Source organism: Mobula hypostoma, chromosome 3 (genome assembly GCF_963921235.1).
Source record: "Mobula hypostoma chromosome 3, sMobHyp1.1, whole genome shotgun sequence".
Classification (NCBI taxonomy): domain Eukaryota; kingdom Metazoa; phylum Chordata; class Chondrichthyes; order Myliobatiformes; family Myliobatidae; genus Mobula; species Mobula hypostoma.
This window is the reverse complement of record NC_086099.1, coordinates 113,683,360-113,700,528: the sequence shown is the minus strand read 5'-3', so window position 1 is coordinate 113,700,528 and position 17,169 is coordinate 113,683,360. Positions and strand designations below refer to the sequence as shown.

Genomic DNA, 17,169 nt, shown 5'->3' with positions numbered 1-17,169 from the left:
GCTCCAAAAGAAGTAGATCCATACATTGCACTCCCTCCCCTCGCTTAGGTTAGTATAACATCAAACGTTACATATAACAAAACATTCAAATTCCCTTTGGCAAATTATAATCACACATACATATTTTGACAACAACAGTCAATAACTAACTACTATAATAAATTCAGTCTTTTGGGTGGTGCTCTATTTCTCTCACGATAGCACCTTTGGACCTGTGGAATGGTATCAGGTTTGGCAGGTGTCCTTTCAAAGACAACTTTTTCTGTTGCAGGTGTCACAGTGCAGTTAGTGACATGATCATCAGTGAGAGGTAGGTCCGGTGGCTGTAATGTGTTCGTCTTCTTGTATGCAGTCTAATCAGGTATGTTCTTCAGCTGAGCATCCAGTATCTGTCTCCATGTATGAGCTCCAAAATCCACTGTCTACATCAGTGGTTCAGTTTTTGTAGCTATTCTACTGGGTGTCCATTTATCTTGTCAGTAATCACGCGCTAGAAGTTCCTGTCCAGCCTCGACGCTTCTTGTTGATTCACCTGGCAACTGGCTGAACTGTTTATTCCGAACTTCACTCCATAGACATAGTTTCAGGAGGTTAATGCGAGATCTCAGATTCCTGCTCATGAACAGCCTTGTAGGTTCTTAATTTGTCTTAACATTAACAGATCCGATACACAAAAAGTAATTTTCACCTTCTGCTGTAGAGAAGTGTCCCCCTTACCCACAACTTTAAAGGATTTCTTGAAGGCTCGGATACTCCATTCAGCAACAGAGTAAAGCCTATTTTCACTCAAAAATCAGTCCATAGAATTAAGCCCATGACAAAGAGTGATAACGAGAATAAACTAATCAACCTCAGTTTTTAATCTAAAGTTTGCAGGGCCCTATGAAACTATAAACAAAGCAAACCCATCAATATGCAGGGTTATGATTTCTGCAGGGAAAAATGGATGGTAACAATAAGTTGAAATTGGTGAGCGTGAAACAGGGGAATTATCATCACTGGCACGTGGCAATTGACGTACATGATGATTCCAATTTTGGAGACTTGGCAATTGATGAACATAGTAGTTCTGATTTGGAAGATTTGAGGTTCCAAGATGATGGCGACAGATCTGACTAAGCAAGAGTTTTTCCAGTTCTTCGTTCTGAGAATCAGGGGAGTTTCATAAAGAAAATAAAGAAAAAACAAAAATACATTGGTTCCTGACCACCTACCCTGAATTGAAATTTGGTGAGAAAAGGTAGACAGCTTGAGTCCAAAGACAATTGGGAGACTGGATGGATGGGTGAGAAAAACATACAGAAAATGTGGCTTGAGGTAATTTAAGATTGAAACTGGAAATAAGAACAGATATTACCCTTGTGTGTGAAGAAAGTAATGTATTTTAATGTAATAGATTAACCATGACTGAGGCCATGGTTGGTGGTACTTCAGAACCATTACTGTGTATGAACAGGTTAATAACGACTTCATTACATGAACATTGGGTGAGCAAAAACTTATCTGTACGGACACGAGTAATACGGGCACATGTGGGAGAAATAGAAGACAAATTTGTGTTATGCTGGGGTATGGTTTGATGTGTGTGTATAAAAACTTAAATATTCCAGAAGGTACAAAGGTACAATTCCTATGTAATAAAAATCTAGATGTGATATTGTTTAGTAACCCAGAGGGAATAATCATAAGTCAATTTTAGACCCAATTATTGAGCAACATTCAGGTTTTGATGGCTACAGTAAGATTACCATTCTGTGGGATCACACTCATGTAATTACTGAGTGGGGTAGAGATCTACACAAAAGGTCTATCCATTTGGGTGACCACATCAAGCAGTTCTCGAAGGTTGCTTCATTGATACTGCATAAACTGTCCACAGGAGAATATATTATACTGAGTAGAATCGAAAGGGCGCTAAGGGACATGGGTAAGATTTTTTGTCAGAGCTTGGGCTTCTTCATGGTTTTACAACTATCATCAGTCCTGCTGAAGGGGTTCGGCCCAAAACGTCGAATATAATCGTATCCATAGATGCTGCCTGGCCTACTGAGTTCCTCCAGCAGTTTGTATGCGTCACCATTCTACACTGGTGAGTCAGCTGTGGAGATTTTGAGCAGCTTTAAATGCTTGGACGTTAACATATCGAATGACCTATCTTATGTCCAACACATAGCTGAAATCATAAGGAAGGCGTACGAGCATCCTTACTTTCTTCAAAATTTAAGAAGGTTGGAGTCGTCACTAACGGTATGAGCTAATGGTTTAAAAAGTTTGTCTGACTGGCGAGGTATGTGGGTGAGTAGACTTATTTTTCCTGTTTCATTAGAATTAGATAGCATGCCTGCAAGGTTAGTGGTTTGTTCAGGGTGTCAGATGTGGGAATCCTGAGAGACCTCCAGCCTCCCTGATGGCCACATCAGCGCCAGGTGCACTGAGTTGCAGCTCCTCAGAGACCATGTTAGGGATCTGGAGCTGCAGCTTGATGACCTACTGGGGACAGAGGGTCCAGTGAGATGGAGGATCTGAGGGAAATACACGTTAGTAGGGAAGTGGTGTTAGGTAAATTGAAGGGATAAAAAGGCAGATAAATTCCCAGGGCTAGATGGTCTGCATCCCAGAGTGCTTAAGGAAGTAGCCCAAGAAATAGTGGATGCATTAGTGATAATTTTTCAAAACTCTTTAGATCCTGGACTAGTTCCTGAGGATTGGAGGGTGGCTAATGTAACACCACTTTTTAAAAAAGGAGGGAGAGAGAAACCGGGGAATTATAGACCGGTTAGCCTAACGTCGGTGGTGGGGAAACTGCTGGAGTCAGTTATCAAGGATGTGATAACAGCTTGTTTACAATATATGTTAATGACTTGGATGAGGGAATTAAATGCAGCATCTCCAAGTTTGCGGATGACACGAAGCTGGGTGGCAGTGTTAGCTGTGAGGAGGATGCTAAGAGGATGCAGGGTGACTTGGATAGGTTGGGTGAGTCGGCAAATTCATGGCAGATGCAATTTAATGTGGATAAATGTGAAGTTATCCGCTTTGGTGGCAAAAACAGGAAAACAGATTATTATCTGAATGGTGGCCGATTAGGAAAAGGGGAGGTGCAACGAGACCTGGGTGTCATTATACACCAGTCATTGAAAGTGGGTATGCAGGTACAGCAGGCGGTGAAAAAGGCAAATGGCATGCTGGCATTTATAGCAAGAGGATTCGAGTACAGGAGCAGGGAGGTACTAGTGCAGTTGTACAAGGCCTTGGTGAGACCACACTTGGAGTATTGTGTGCAGTTTTGGTGCCCTAATCTGAGGAAAGACATCCTTGCCATAGAGAGAGTACAAAGCAGGTTCACCAGATTGATTCCTGGGATGGCAGGACTTTCATATGATGAAAGACTGGATGAACTAGGCTTATACTTGTTGGAATTTAGAAGATTGAGGGGGAATCTGATTGAAACATATAAAATCCTAAAGGGATTGGACAGGCTAGATGCAGGAAGATTGTTCCCGATGTTGAGGAAGTCCAGAACAAGGGGTCACAGTTTGAGGATAAAGGGGAAGCCTTTTAGGACCGAGATTAGGAAAAACTTCTTCACACAGAGAGTGGTGAATCTGTGGAATTCTCTGCCACAGGAAACAGTTGAGGCCAGTTCATTGGCTATATTTAAGAGAGAGTTAGATGTGGCCCTTGTGGCTAAAGGGATCAGGGGGTATGGAGGGAAGGCTGGTACAGGGTTCTGAGTTGGATTATCAGCCATGATCATACTGAATGGCGGTGCAGGCTCGAAGGGCTGAATGGCCTACTCCTGCACCTATTTTCTATGTTTCTATGTTTCTATGCTTACTTGGGAAAGTGAAGAGGTAATAGACAGGATCTGGGTTACAGGGGTCAGAAAACTGGGTGACTGTCAGGAGGGGGAAGGAAAATGCCCAGATAGTGGAGAGTACCCCAGTGGCTGTCCCCCTCAGCAACAAGTATCTTGGTTTGGATGCTGTTGAGGGGGATGACCTGACAGGGGACGGCCACGGTGACCAGCTCTCTGGCACTGAGCCTGGCACTGTTGTGCACGAGGGAAGAAGGGAGAAGAGGAATGCGGTAGTCATAGGAGATTCCATAGTCAGGGGGACGGACAGGAGATTCTGTGAGCCTAGTAGAGATACCCGCATGGTGTGTTGCCTCCCAGGTGCCAGGGTACGGGATGTCTCGGATCGGGTCCAGAATATTCTGAAGGGAGAGGGCGAGCAGCCAGTTGTCTTGGTACATGTTGGTACCAAGGAAAAGGGAGGAGGTCCTGAAGAGAGATTTCCTGGAGTTAGGAAGGAAGCTGAGAAGCAGGACCTCCGGGAAAGTAATCTCGGGATTGCTACCTGTGCCGCGTGCTAGCGGGGGCAAGAATAGTAGGATCAGGCAGATGAATGCGCGGCTGAGAGACTGGTACAGGGGGCAGGGCTTCAGATTCTTGGATCATTGGGATCTCTTCTGGGGGAAGTATGACCTGTTCAAAATGGACGGGTTACACCTGAACCCGAAGGGGACCAATATCCTGACGGAAAGGTTTAATAGAGATGTTAGGGAGGGTTTAAAGTAATTTGGCAGGGGGATGGGAACCGGAATGATAGAGCGCAGGAATGGAAAACTGAAATAAATCTAAGATAGTGAGCAGTAAAGATGTCAGGAAAGACAGGCAGGTGATGGGGCAAATTTGCAGCCATTGGGATGAGTTGCAGTGCAATAAAGTTGCAGTGCAATCAAAGCAAAAAGTACCAAATGCTGGATTTTTCAAATCTCTTACTAGCTCTTCTTTCAGTTAGTCCTGACGAAGTGTCTCGGCCGGAAACATCAACTGTACCTCTTCCTAGAGATGCTGCCTGGCCTGTTGCGTTCACCAGCAACTTTTATGTGTGTTGCTTGAAATTCCAGCATCTGCATATTTCCTCATGTTTGCGTTTTTAAAAATACTGGTCTTAAGGTGTTATACTTAAATGCATGCAACATAAGGAATAAGGTGGATGATATTGTCATACAGCTACAGATGGGCAGGTATGATATTATGGTCATCACTGAGACATGGCTAAAGGATGCATGTCTCTAGGAGCTGAACGTCCAAGGATACATGATGTATTGGAAGGATAGGCAGGTAGGCAGAAGGTGTGGCGTGGCTTTATTGGGAAGAAATGGTATCAAATCATTAGAAAGAGGTGACATAGGATCGGAAGGTGCAGAATCTTTATGGGTTGAGCTAGGAAATCGCAGGGGTAAACGGACCCTGATGGTAGTTATATACAGGGTTCCAAACAGCTGCAGTGATGTGGACCACAAATTACAGCAGGAAATAGAAAAGGCTTGTCGGAAGAGCAGTGTTATGACAATTGTTGGGGATTTTAACATGCGAGTGGATTGGCAAAATCAGGTTGGCACTGGATCTCAAGAGAGAGAATTTGTAGAATGTCTGTGAGATGGCTTTTTAGAACAGCTTGTTGTTGAGCCCACTAGGGAATCGGTTGTACTGGATTGGGTATTGTGTAATGAACCGGAAGCAATTAGAGTGATTGAGGTGAAGGAAACCTTAGGAGGGAGTGATCATAACATGATTGAGTTCACTGTGAAATTTGAAAAGGAGAAGCCAAAATCTGATGTGTCAGTATTTCAGTGGAGTAAAGGAAATTACAGTGGCATGAGAGAGGAACTGGCCAAAGTTGACTGGAAAGGGACACTAGTGGGAAGGACAGCAGAGCAGCAGTGGCTGGAGTTTATGCAAGAAGTGAGGAACGTGCAAGACAGATATATTCCAAAAGAGAAGAAATTTTCGAATGGAAAAAGGATGCAACCATGGCTAAGATGCGAAGTCAAAGCCAAAGGTAAAGCAAAGGAGAGGGCATACAAGGAAGCAAAAGTTTGTGGGAAAACAGAGGATTGGAATGTTTTTAGAAGCTTACAAAAGGAAACTAAGAGGGTCATTAAGAGGGAAAAGATGAACTATGAAAGGAAGCAAGCAAATAATATCAAAGAGGATACTAAAAGCTTTTTCAAGTATATAAAGAGTAAAAGAAAGGTGAGAGTAGATATAAGACCTATAAAAAATGATGCTGGAGAAATTGCAATGGGAGATAGGGAGATGGCGGAGGAACTGAACAAGTATTTTGCATCAGTCCTCACTGAGGAAGACATCAGCAGCATACCAGACACTCAAGGGTGGCAGGGAAGAGAAGTGTGCGCAGCCACAATTACGACAGAGAAAGTACTCAGGAAGCGGAGTATTCTATGGGTAGATAAATCTGCCAGACCAGGTGGAATGCACCCTTGTGTTCTGAAGGAAGTAGCTGTGGAGATTGTGGAGGCATTAGCAATCATCTTTCTAAAGTCGATAGATTCTGGCATGGTTCTGGAGGACTGGAAGATTGCAAATGTCACTCCGCTAATTAAGAAGGGGGCAAGGAAGCAAAAAGGAAATTATAGACCTGTTAGCTTGACATCAGTGGTTGGGAAGTTTTTGGAGACGATTGTCAAGGATGAGATTACGGAGTACCTGGAGGTATATGACAAGATGGGCAGAACTCAGCATGGATTCCTTAAAGGAAAATCCTGCCTGACAAACCTATTACAATATGTTGAGGAAATTACAAGTAGGCTAGTCAAGGGAGATGCAGTGGATGTTGTATATTTGGATGTTCAGAAGGCCTTTGACAAGGTACCACATATTAGGCTGCTTAACAAGTTAAGAGCCCATGGAATTACAGGAAAGTGTACATACGTGGATAGGGCGTTGGCTGATTGGCAGGAAACAGAGAGTGGGAATAAAGGGATCCTATTCTGGTTGGCTGCCGGTTACCAGTGGCGTTCTACAGGTGTCCGTGTTGGGGCCGCTTCTTTTTACGTTGTACGTCAACGATTTGGATTATGGAATAGATGGCTTTGTGGCTAAGTTTGCTGATGATAAAAAGATAGATGGAGGGGCAGGGTGCTGAGGAAACAGAGAGTCTGCGGAGAGACTTGGATAGATTGGAAGAATGGGCAAAGAAGTGGCAAATGAAATACAATGTTGGAAAGTGTATGGTTATGCACTTTGGCAGAAGAAATAAACGGGCAGACTATTACTTAAATGGGGAGAGAATTCAAAGTTCTGAGAATGCAACAGGACTTGGGAGTCCTCGTGCAGGATACCCTTAAGTTTAACCTCCAGGTTGAGTCGGTGGTGAAGAAGGCGAATGCAATGTTGGCATTCATTTCTGGAGGAATAGTGTCTAGAAGCAGGGATGTGATGTTGAGGCTCTACAAGGCACTGGTGAGACCTCACTTGGAGTACTGTGGGCAGTTTTTGTCTCCTTATTTAAGAAATGATGTGCTGACGTTGGAGAGGGAACAGAGAAGATTCACTAGAATGATTCCGGGAATGAGAGAGTTAACATATGAGGAACGTTTGTCTGCTCTTGGACTGTATTCCTTAGAATTTAGAAGAGTGATGGGGGACCTCAGAGAACCATTTCGAATGTTGAAAGGCAGGGACAGAGTGGATGTGGCAAAGTTGTTTCCCATGATGGGGGAGTCTAGTATGAGGGGGCATGACTTAAGGATTGAAGGGCACCCATTCAGAACAGAGATGCGAAGAAATTTTTTTAGCCAGAGGGTGGTGAATCTATGGAATTTGTTAGCACGGGCAGCAGTGGAGGCCAAGTCATTGGGTGTATTTAAGGCAGAAATTGATAGGTATCTGAGTAGCCAAGGCATCAAAGTTTATGGTGAGAAGGCGGGGGAGTGGGACTAAATGGGAGAATGAATCAGTTCATGATAAAATCGTGGCGCAGACTCGATGGGCCAAATGGCCGACTTCTGCTTCTTTGTCTTATGGTCTTATGGTCACTACTCTTAACACATTTCTGCAGTTGTATCGCTGAGGGCGGCGTGACTGGTTGTATTATGATCTCGTACAGCAAATTAAATGTGCAGACATTTAAGTACTGTAAATTCAGAGTCCAGTGAACACCACGCACTACATCACGGGCACATTTGGGGCCACCATCCAAAGCATAGACTTGAGGCGTTGTCTCAAGAATGCAACATCAGTGTTCTACGCCATCCATCTTCTTGCATTGACAGCAGGTACAGACGTCTGAGGTCTCCCAGCACTAGGTTGAAGAAAAACTACTTCCCTTCAACAATTAGGTTCTTGAACCAACCAACACAACCCCAATCCCTACTGCATTATTGCAAGCATATGATTGCTTTGGCCAAGTGGCGCTACAAAAGAATCTATCTTTGTTTTTGTTCAAATTATGTCTTTCTCTTATAATGTTATATATTTTATTTTCTGTGTGTAACTTTGTTATGAATACTAAGTGTCTAATACCATGTGCCGGTGACGTTGCTGCATGCAATTTACACTTTTGCATGCATGCCCGTATGAGGAAAAAACTACTTCAAATTGACATTGACACTACGAGTTCGTGAGTAGATTTTAAAACAGATTAATATGACAGTGCATATTGGCTCTAACAATAAAATTTTCAATGCATGATGAACATTAAATGTTAGACATAAATCTGATCATTAAATTTTCTGAGAAAGAATGATAGAAAAGAGTAGAATCCAAGTGGAAATCAAGTCCTAAACTAGAGCCTCCAACTGTGAAAAAAGATGGTAATTGAAGAGGTATGATTTGTAAGTTAAAATTCATCGTGACATTAGCTTACAAAATTAAAGTTCTATAATTCTTAATCAATGCACATTCCTTTGAAATAATTATAGTAAAGCAGCATATATGACCGTATATATGAGGTGCTTTATGTATGTTTTCACTTAGAGATACAGCTCGGTAAAAGATCTTTCGGGCACACCAAGCCCAAGCAGTCCAATTACATCCGTGTGGCCAATTAACCTACGTCATTGGAATGCAGGAGGTGACAGAAGCACCAGAGGGAATGCATGCGCTGACAGAAAGAACCTACAAGCTGCTTACATTCAGCAGCGGGAAACGGATGTGGGTTGCTGCTGCGGCAGGTGTGTTACACTACTAACCGCTACTCTACCATGTCGATCCCGTTGTTAACATGTTGGTAAACTGGATCCACAATTGGCTTGGTGATAGGAGGCAGAGACTGGAAATACCTAACGGGTGTTCTTGATTGGTGCAGAGACATTTCTTGTTTGTGTATTTTCTTGGGTGAGATTGTAGGTGGTCTGATCACAATGTTCGCAGGTGACACGAAAACAGGTGGAGTCCACAAGACCATAAGACATTGGAGCAGAATTAGGCCATTTGGCCCATCGAGTCTGCTCAGCCATTCATTTATGGCTGATCCTTTTTTTCTCCTCCTCAACCCCATTTCTTGGCCTTCTCCCCGTGACCTTTGATGCCATGTTCAATCAAGAACCTATCACTCTGCCTTTAATATGCCCAATGACCTGGCCTCCACAGTTGCATGTGGCAATAATTCATCAAATTCACCACCCTCTGGCTAAAGAAATTGCTCCGCAGCTCTGTTTTGAACGGACGCCCCTCTACCCTAAGGCTGCTCCCTCTTGTCCTAGTCTGTCCCACCATAGGAAACATCCTTTCCACATCTACTTTGTCTAGTCATTTCAATATTCGAAAGGTTGCAATGAGATTCCCCATCATCCTTTTGAATTCCAGCGAGTACAGGCCCAGAGCCATCAAACGTTCCTCGTATGATAACCCTTTCATTCCTGGAATCATCCTTGTGAACCTCTTCTGATCCAGCTCCAATACTAGCACATCTCTTCTAAGATGTGGACCCCAAAACTTTACACAGTACTCAAGGTAAGGCCTCACCAGTGCCTTCTAAAGCCTCAGCATCACATTCCTGTTCTTGTATTTTAGACCTCTTGAAATGAATGCTAACATTGCATTTGCCTTCCTCACCACCGACTCAACCTGCAAGTTAATCTTCAGGGTGTTCTGCACAGGGACTCCCAAGTCCCTTTGCATCTCAGATTTTTGAATTTTCTCCCCGTTTAGAAAATAGTCTGCACTTTTATTTCTACCAACAAAATGCATCACCATGTATTATTCAAAATTATATTTTCATTTTCCGCTTTCCTGTCCATTCTCCTAATCTGTCTAAGTCCTTCTTCATCCTCATCAAAGTTGCTGGTGAACGCAGCAGGCCAGGCAGCATCTCTAGGAAGAGGTACAGTCGACGTTTCGGGCCGAGACCCTTCATCAGGACTGACTGAAGGAAGAGCTAGTAAGAGATCTGAGCGGGGTTGTCTAATGATTAAAGACCCGAAACACCCAATGACCCCAGGTTGCATTACCGATGATGTGTCCCAGTGCACACCCGCTTCATTAAGCTAAGTGGTGTCAGACCACAATAATGAAAAGCATGTGCCAGATTAAAGTGGCTCCACTTCACTACCCTATCCGCCAGACCCCCACATACTTCACCACACCAAACTCCACAACCTTACCTCTCCCAGCCCCACATATACATCCACCAGCCCTACCATCAAACCTAATCCTAAGGTCCAAGGGGGTGCACACAATTATTTGTGTAAGGAGGAGCAAGATCCAATAAAGGCAAATGTTGGACCTGGTTAATGAAGGCGTGGGCCAGATCAAAGTGACAGGGTTGTGTGACACTGAATCTAGAGTGATGAGGCCAAGGAGCACAACAGGGATGACTCTCCCACAGCCCACAGGCTCTCAACTCTCAACTGATTTGATGCCATTCATTACCAGCAGAGACACGTCTCCCCCTCTGCCTACCTTCCTATCCTTCTGATACAACGTGTAACCTTGGACATTCAGCTCCCAACTATAATGATCTTTCAGCCACGATTCAGTGATGGCCACAACATCATACCTAGCAATCTGTAAAAGTGCAACAAGATAGCCCACCCTATTTCTTATACTCCACACATTGAGATACAATACCTTGAGTACCGTATTTGCTGCCCTTTTTGATTTTGCATCCCTAATATACTGATACTCACCCTGTTGGCTGCAACTATGTCCCATCACCTCCCTGCCTTCCTAACAGTCTGACTGCACGCTTTCTTTACTTTTTTACCATCCGTCCTATTCTGATTCCCAGCATTCTGATTCCCATCCCCCTGCCAAATTACTTTAAACCCTCCACAACAGCTCTAACAAACCTGCCTGCAAGAATATTGCACTCCCCCCCACCCCGGGTTCAGGTGCAACCAGTCACTTTTGTACAGGTCATACCTCCCCCAAAAGAGATCCCAATGATCCAAGAACCTGAAGCCCTGCCCCCTGCACCAGCTTCGCAGCCAAGCATTCCTATGACAAATCATCCTGTTTGTACCCTTACTGGCGCATGGACAGGCAGCAGTCCAGAAATTACTACCCAGGAGGTCCTGCTTCTCAACTTTCTACCTAGCTCTCTAAATTCTGTTTTCAGGACCTCATTGTTTTTCCTTCCTATGTCTTTGGTACCACTATGAACCAAGACATCTGGCTGCTCTCCCTCCCTCTCCAAAATGTTGCGGACACGATCTGAGACATCCCTGACACTGGCACCTGGTAGGCAACTTACCATCCAGGTGTTCCGTTCACATCCACTGTCTGTTCCCCTCATTATTGAATCACCTATCACTACCGTTCCCATCTCTCTTTTTCCTTTCTGCACCACGGACCCATGCTGAGTGCCTGACACCCAATCGCTGTGGCATTCCCCTGGGAGGTCATCCCCCAAAAAAGTATCCAAAGCGGTATACTTGTTTCTGAGGGGAATGGCCACAGGGGTGCTCTACTCTAAATGCCATTTCTCCTGACACTTCCATTTCTCCTGACAGTCACACAGTTACTCGCCTCCTGCAACTCTGGCATGACTACTTCCCTGTAGCTCTAATTGATTATCTCCTCACTCTTCCAAGATCCTCCAGCTGCTGCTCCAGATACCCAACACAGTCTTCAAGGAGCTGCAGCTCGATGCACTTCACGCAGATGTAGTTCCCTGGGGAGACTCTGGCTCTCCCAGGACTCCAACATCCGGCATGAAAAACACACAACCGCCATTTACTATACCAGAAAACATTAACGGAAGCCAACCCAGAGCTAACCCCTCCTCTGAACCGAAGCCTCCTTTGAGCCTGACGCTTCTGCTCTCACCACTGGCCAGTGGTGGACAGTGGAGAATTTTTTTCTTAAAGATACAGTGGTACATGGATCAGCTGGGAAGTTATGCAGAGTGGTGGGAAATAAAATTTAATCCGAATAAGGGTGAAGTATTAGGTTAGGATATGTGGAGTAAATGGCAGGCATCTTCAAACCTTTGAAAAACAGATAAGTTCAATACCTAGTAAATCAGTTTCTCGCCTATATAATGCACTCTCCCATGCTAAAAATGTAAATACACTGTATATTAAAGAGAAGTGGGAGAAAGAAGCGGGGTTGGTACTTTCAGAGGAGGCTTGGGGGAAAATCTGCAGCTTTCAATGGTCCTCGACTAATTCTTTGACTTGGAGAGAACATTGTTGGAAAAACATTATAAGATACTTCAAGACCCCATATCAGGAAAAATATAAAGATACAAATGTGATGTGTTGGAGAAGGTGCGGCTCTAAGGAGGCAAATCATTTTCATATTTTCTGGGATTGCCCTAAATTAAGTCTATTTTGGGAAGGTATTCATAGAACATTAGTTAAGGTACTTAGGTCCCAGATACCTCTGAACTTTGAGACGCTCTATTTGGGGCATGTATTGTTCCTTGAACAGAAGGAAGATATAAAGTTGCTGCAGGCCCTCTTAGCGGCAAGTAAGAAATCAATCACTAGAAAATGGCTAAATCCAATACCACCTACATTAGAAGATTGGTACGAAATTATCTTGGAAATATTTAAAATGGAAAAGTTGACCTACTCCCTGAGAACTCAAAAAGAAACATTTTATCAAATCTGGAATAAATGGATTGAATATATAACCCCAATGCGAGCAGACTTTAGATGACTCTCCTAATGATTTATATTGCTCTTCTCATCAACACAGTAATATTGCTAACGTAAGCACCCCTAGTCTAAATGTTTGTTGGTTTTTTTTGGAAAATAGAGAATTAACACAAGTAAAGGGAAAGATTTGGGAAAGGGATAAAAAAAAATGAAAAAATTAAGTAAATAAGTACATAGGGATTGGATAATTATGTCTGCGGGCAGGAACAAGCACGAACAAATTGGGATATAAACACCTACAATGGTTGGTATATAGGCTTGTATGCAACATTTTGGACCAGTGGAAATGGTCCAGAAGGGTTGTATGGAAACTATTATTACCATTTTTCTTAACAACTAATTTCATTACTTAGCCTAGTAGGTTAGATTTACCACAGTACATAATTATCTATTTAAATGTTTATTTTGCTTTTATATCATCTCAATGTGTACTTAAGAATGTATAAATAATTGTAGTTTTATACATATAAAAAAATGGAAAAGGTTATATGTGTGAAAAAAGTACATGATAATTGTGAACTCCTTATCCAAATAAAAATAAAATTAAAAAAAAAAGAAAAACAGATATTCCTTGCACTGCAAGTCAGTAGTGTGCTGAAAGTCTGATATTATGTGATTACGATGATGAAGAAGGTATCTGTTTTGCTTGCCTTCGTAAACCTTGCCCAAGTATAATATTTGGGATGTCTTGTTGGAGCTGTGCGAAAGAATACCACATTTGGAATATGTAGATCTAGTCACCAAAAATTGGCAAGGATGAGAATGGTTTGGAGAAGGTGTGGCAGTGTTCACAAAGACGGTGCCTTGATTGGACTGTATTAACTACAAGGGAAGTTTAGCCAAACTTAAATTGTTTTCTCTGCAACATAGAGTTTCATGATAGAGATGAACCAAATTATGAGAGGAGTAAACAGAGTAGACAGCCAGAGCCTTGCTCCCAGGATCGAAATGCCAAACACCAGAGGAAATATCTTTAAAGCGAGTGGGGCCAGCTTCGCCTTAGAAGGTGGTAAAGGCGGACACAATCATAACCTTTATAGGGTATTTGGAAATGTTTAAAGGGATACAGATTTAATACAGAAAAATGGATTTTTGCATTGATAGGCCTCAGGTTCAGTCTTGACAAAAAGGGCCGAACAAACCATTGTCCTTTTGCCCGATTCTATGATTCCATGACAGGTGAGAAAATAGAAGCGATGGTGGGATTGGGGGACAAGCTAACATGTGATCATAAGCGGCTGTGACTTTTCATGTCAAAACAGTTAAATGAAAATAGAGAGAAACAGAAATAAATATAATACAATTACCGGACATGAGACACTTGCTGACATGGAAGCAGCTGGTCTGTCGACACAGCCAAACTTTATAACAAGGACTGATATACAGACAGTTTATAAACGAAAATACTTTATGGCTGCTTTCATAAATAATTAAAGCCGCTACTCCAGCATGCACTGAAAAGGACTTAATGCCTGCATGTCCGCACCTCAAATGATCTTTAAGTGCAGCCAAAATATTTAGAAAACATGTGACGTGGTCAAAAGAAACGGTGGGAGTGGGAGTTGTTTGGGATAGGAGAGGCAGATAATTGGAAAGGCAGTGATCATATGGTCATTAAAGACCGCAACAATTAGCTGGGCCGTTTAACTCCAATTGATGATTCAGCTCAGCGAGAAATGCCGCGAATTATGGGCAAAATGGATAGAAATATCTTCACTATTATCTCAAGTGAAGTACTTTCCAAAGTTTCACTGTTTTGGCCAGCTTCAGCTCAAATCCTGCTCAGAGACACACTGGGAGAGATACATCTCTTGGAGTTGCGCCTGTAACAAATAAATAAAAGGATCTATTGTTAACTAAAGTCACTATCACCAACAGCTTGACAGCATTCAGTCACCCCAGAAAATGAGTTACTGGGAACACAAATTGCAAAGGAAAATATATTGACATTAAAATTAATAGGAAGTTTTAGGACAACAAATAATGTCACGAGGATAGGGGAACAATACCTTTTTCTCAACAATGACAGACTGGACATAGTCAAGGTTCGCCTGCAGTCTATTTCGCTCCTTCCTCAATAGAGTAGGTTTCATGCTGGATACATATATATATATATAAAACAAAAAGATAATTTTGACTATATCCAGAATATCATGTGGCTGAAAGTTTACATTTTGTCTCAGCTGCAGTTATTAATTTAAACCTGACAAGTCACGGGTGCAGATTATTTTCAAAGAAAATGTCTGAACTGTCTATGTTGTCTAATTCTCACAAGGTAACACTTGTACTTAAATCTCATATTGAGGTTGAGCATTTTGTGACTGTTTGTTTCCTCCACAGCAGTATCCAGAAATAATTCAGATATGGGATATGTAAGATAGCACGTTTCACAAACTTTTCAGTTTATAGGTTTTTAGCCAGAATATATTTCAATCGAAGTTGACACATGAATAGTCAGCCTATTTTGAAGTGACCAGTGCTTTAGTGCATACATTGAAATTTCATTGAGTTGGCTGAGCATATTGAGTCAAACGTAAATCGTGCATGCCCATCACCCCGGTGAATAACTCATTAGTATCGGAGTACCATACTGGGTATGGTATATACCAGGATTCTGAGTCATCAATACAGGGTAACCTATAAAACTGCTAAATCTAAAAACAAACAGAATATTCTGGACGTTTTCAGTAGGTCGAGAAGCACTTTTTAAAAATTCAATGAACTGGAAAGTGAGCCCTGTTTCTTTCCATAGGTGTGTGTGGCCTGGTGCCTATTTCTGGCATTATCTTTAGTTTTGTTTCAAATTTCTCGCATATGCAATTACTTCGCTTTTTGATTGCAGTTATGTTGGTCTATCCACAAAACTAGGGAGCTTTGTGAATACTTTTGAGGTGATTGTGTGAACTGTAGGTGACAGTTCTATGATGGAAGGCGAGGTTTCAGTTTCTGGATATGATGAAGTGTTACATCTCAAGATTTCTTCAAACTTATGAGGATGATAAGAAAGGAAAAGAATTCTAATAAAGTTCGTAATTGCCGCGATGAAGTGGCTGATGAAGTTAGCATAGTTAAGAGAATGGTCATGTTGGTGAGGTTTTCATTCAATCCAATGATAATCAAGAATAATAGAGAATAATAGAGAGCAGGAAACATACACATAGTCAAACAATAGGAATGTTGAAGAAGATACTGAATCAGCACAGTCGTGTACTATTGTAGAGCAAACTATTTAGAAATAGAGAAGCTTAATAACAGAGTATTTCATTGAGTGTTAAATTGCTCAAATGATAAAATTCGATCCTTGATGACAACATTTCTTTCTTTGAAAAAGAGCCTAAGTGATGATATGAGATCAGATCCCCCAGAGTGCACAGCATTCTGTTACAGATCCGCTGGATGCTAATCTTCACATAATGAAATAAAGAATTATTTATCCATCTAAATAGTGATCAATAGAGAAATATTTCACTTATAATGTAACGATGAATATACGTAAATACAGAATATATAAATATCAATACTGCGAGTCAGCTGATGTGATATCGTGTTGCTATGTGATAACGTTAATATTAAATAGGTTTTAGAAACATAGAAACATAGAAAACCTACAGCACAATACCAGCCCTTCAGCCCACAAAGCCATGCCGAATATGTCCTTACTATAGAAATTACCTACGGTTACCCACAGCCCTCTATTTTTCTAAGCTCCATGTACCTCCCCAGAGGTCTCTTAAAAGACTCTATCATATCTGCCTCCACCACCATCGCCGGCAGCCCATTCCACGCACTCACCATTCTCGGGGTAAAAAAAGTACCCCTGACATCTCCTCTGTACCTACTTCCAAGCATCTTAAAAATGTCCCCTCTCGTGTTAGCCACTTCAGCCCTTGGAAAAAGCCTCTGACTAACCACACCATCAATGTCTCTCATCATCTTATACACCTCTATCAGATCACTTCTCATCCTCCACCACTCCAAGGAGAAAAGGCTGATCTGGATTGAACTCCATCTGCCACTTCTCAGCCCAGTTTTGCATCATATCAATGTCCCGCTGTAACCTCAACAGCCCTCCACACTATCCATAAAACCCCCAACCTTTGCGTCATCAGCAAATTTACTAACCCATCTGTCTTATCTGTTTTCTGTCTTATACTTTTCACTTCCTCTCAGCATCTCGTGTTTCTCTTCCTGCCTACTTCGACCTCATTTAGTCTCACCCCAGATGTCCATGCCACTCCTCCTTGCCCA

The 17,169-nt window shown here is 42.3% G+C and overlaps 1 protein-coding gene across 4 annotated transcripts in view; it reads right to left on the bottom strand.

Annotated features, from left to right (window-relative positions):
• Nucleotides 1-13,660: 13,660 nt before the first annotated feature.
• LOC134344201 (uncharacterized) overlaps nt 13,661-17,169 on the bottom strand; it is a 53,177-nt gene continuing 49,668 nt past the window's right edge. For 2 of the 4 annotated variants that reach the window (XM_063043609.1, XM_063043610.1), the window contains one exon: nt 13,661-14,744. In XM_063043609.1, coding sequence (XP_062899679.1) covers nt 14,693-14,744 — 52 coding nt within the window. In that variant the 3' untranslated portion in view covers nt 13,661-14,692. Of the gene's footprint in view, nt 14,745-14,930; nt 15,016-17,169 lie in introns of those variants that run through there. The other 2 variants (XM_063043608.1, XR_010017392.1) reach the window with 2 other exon arrangements.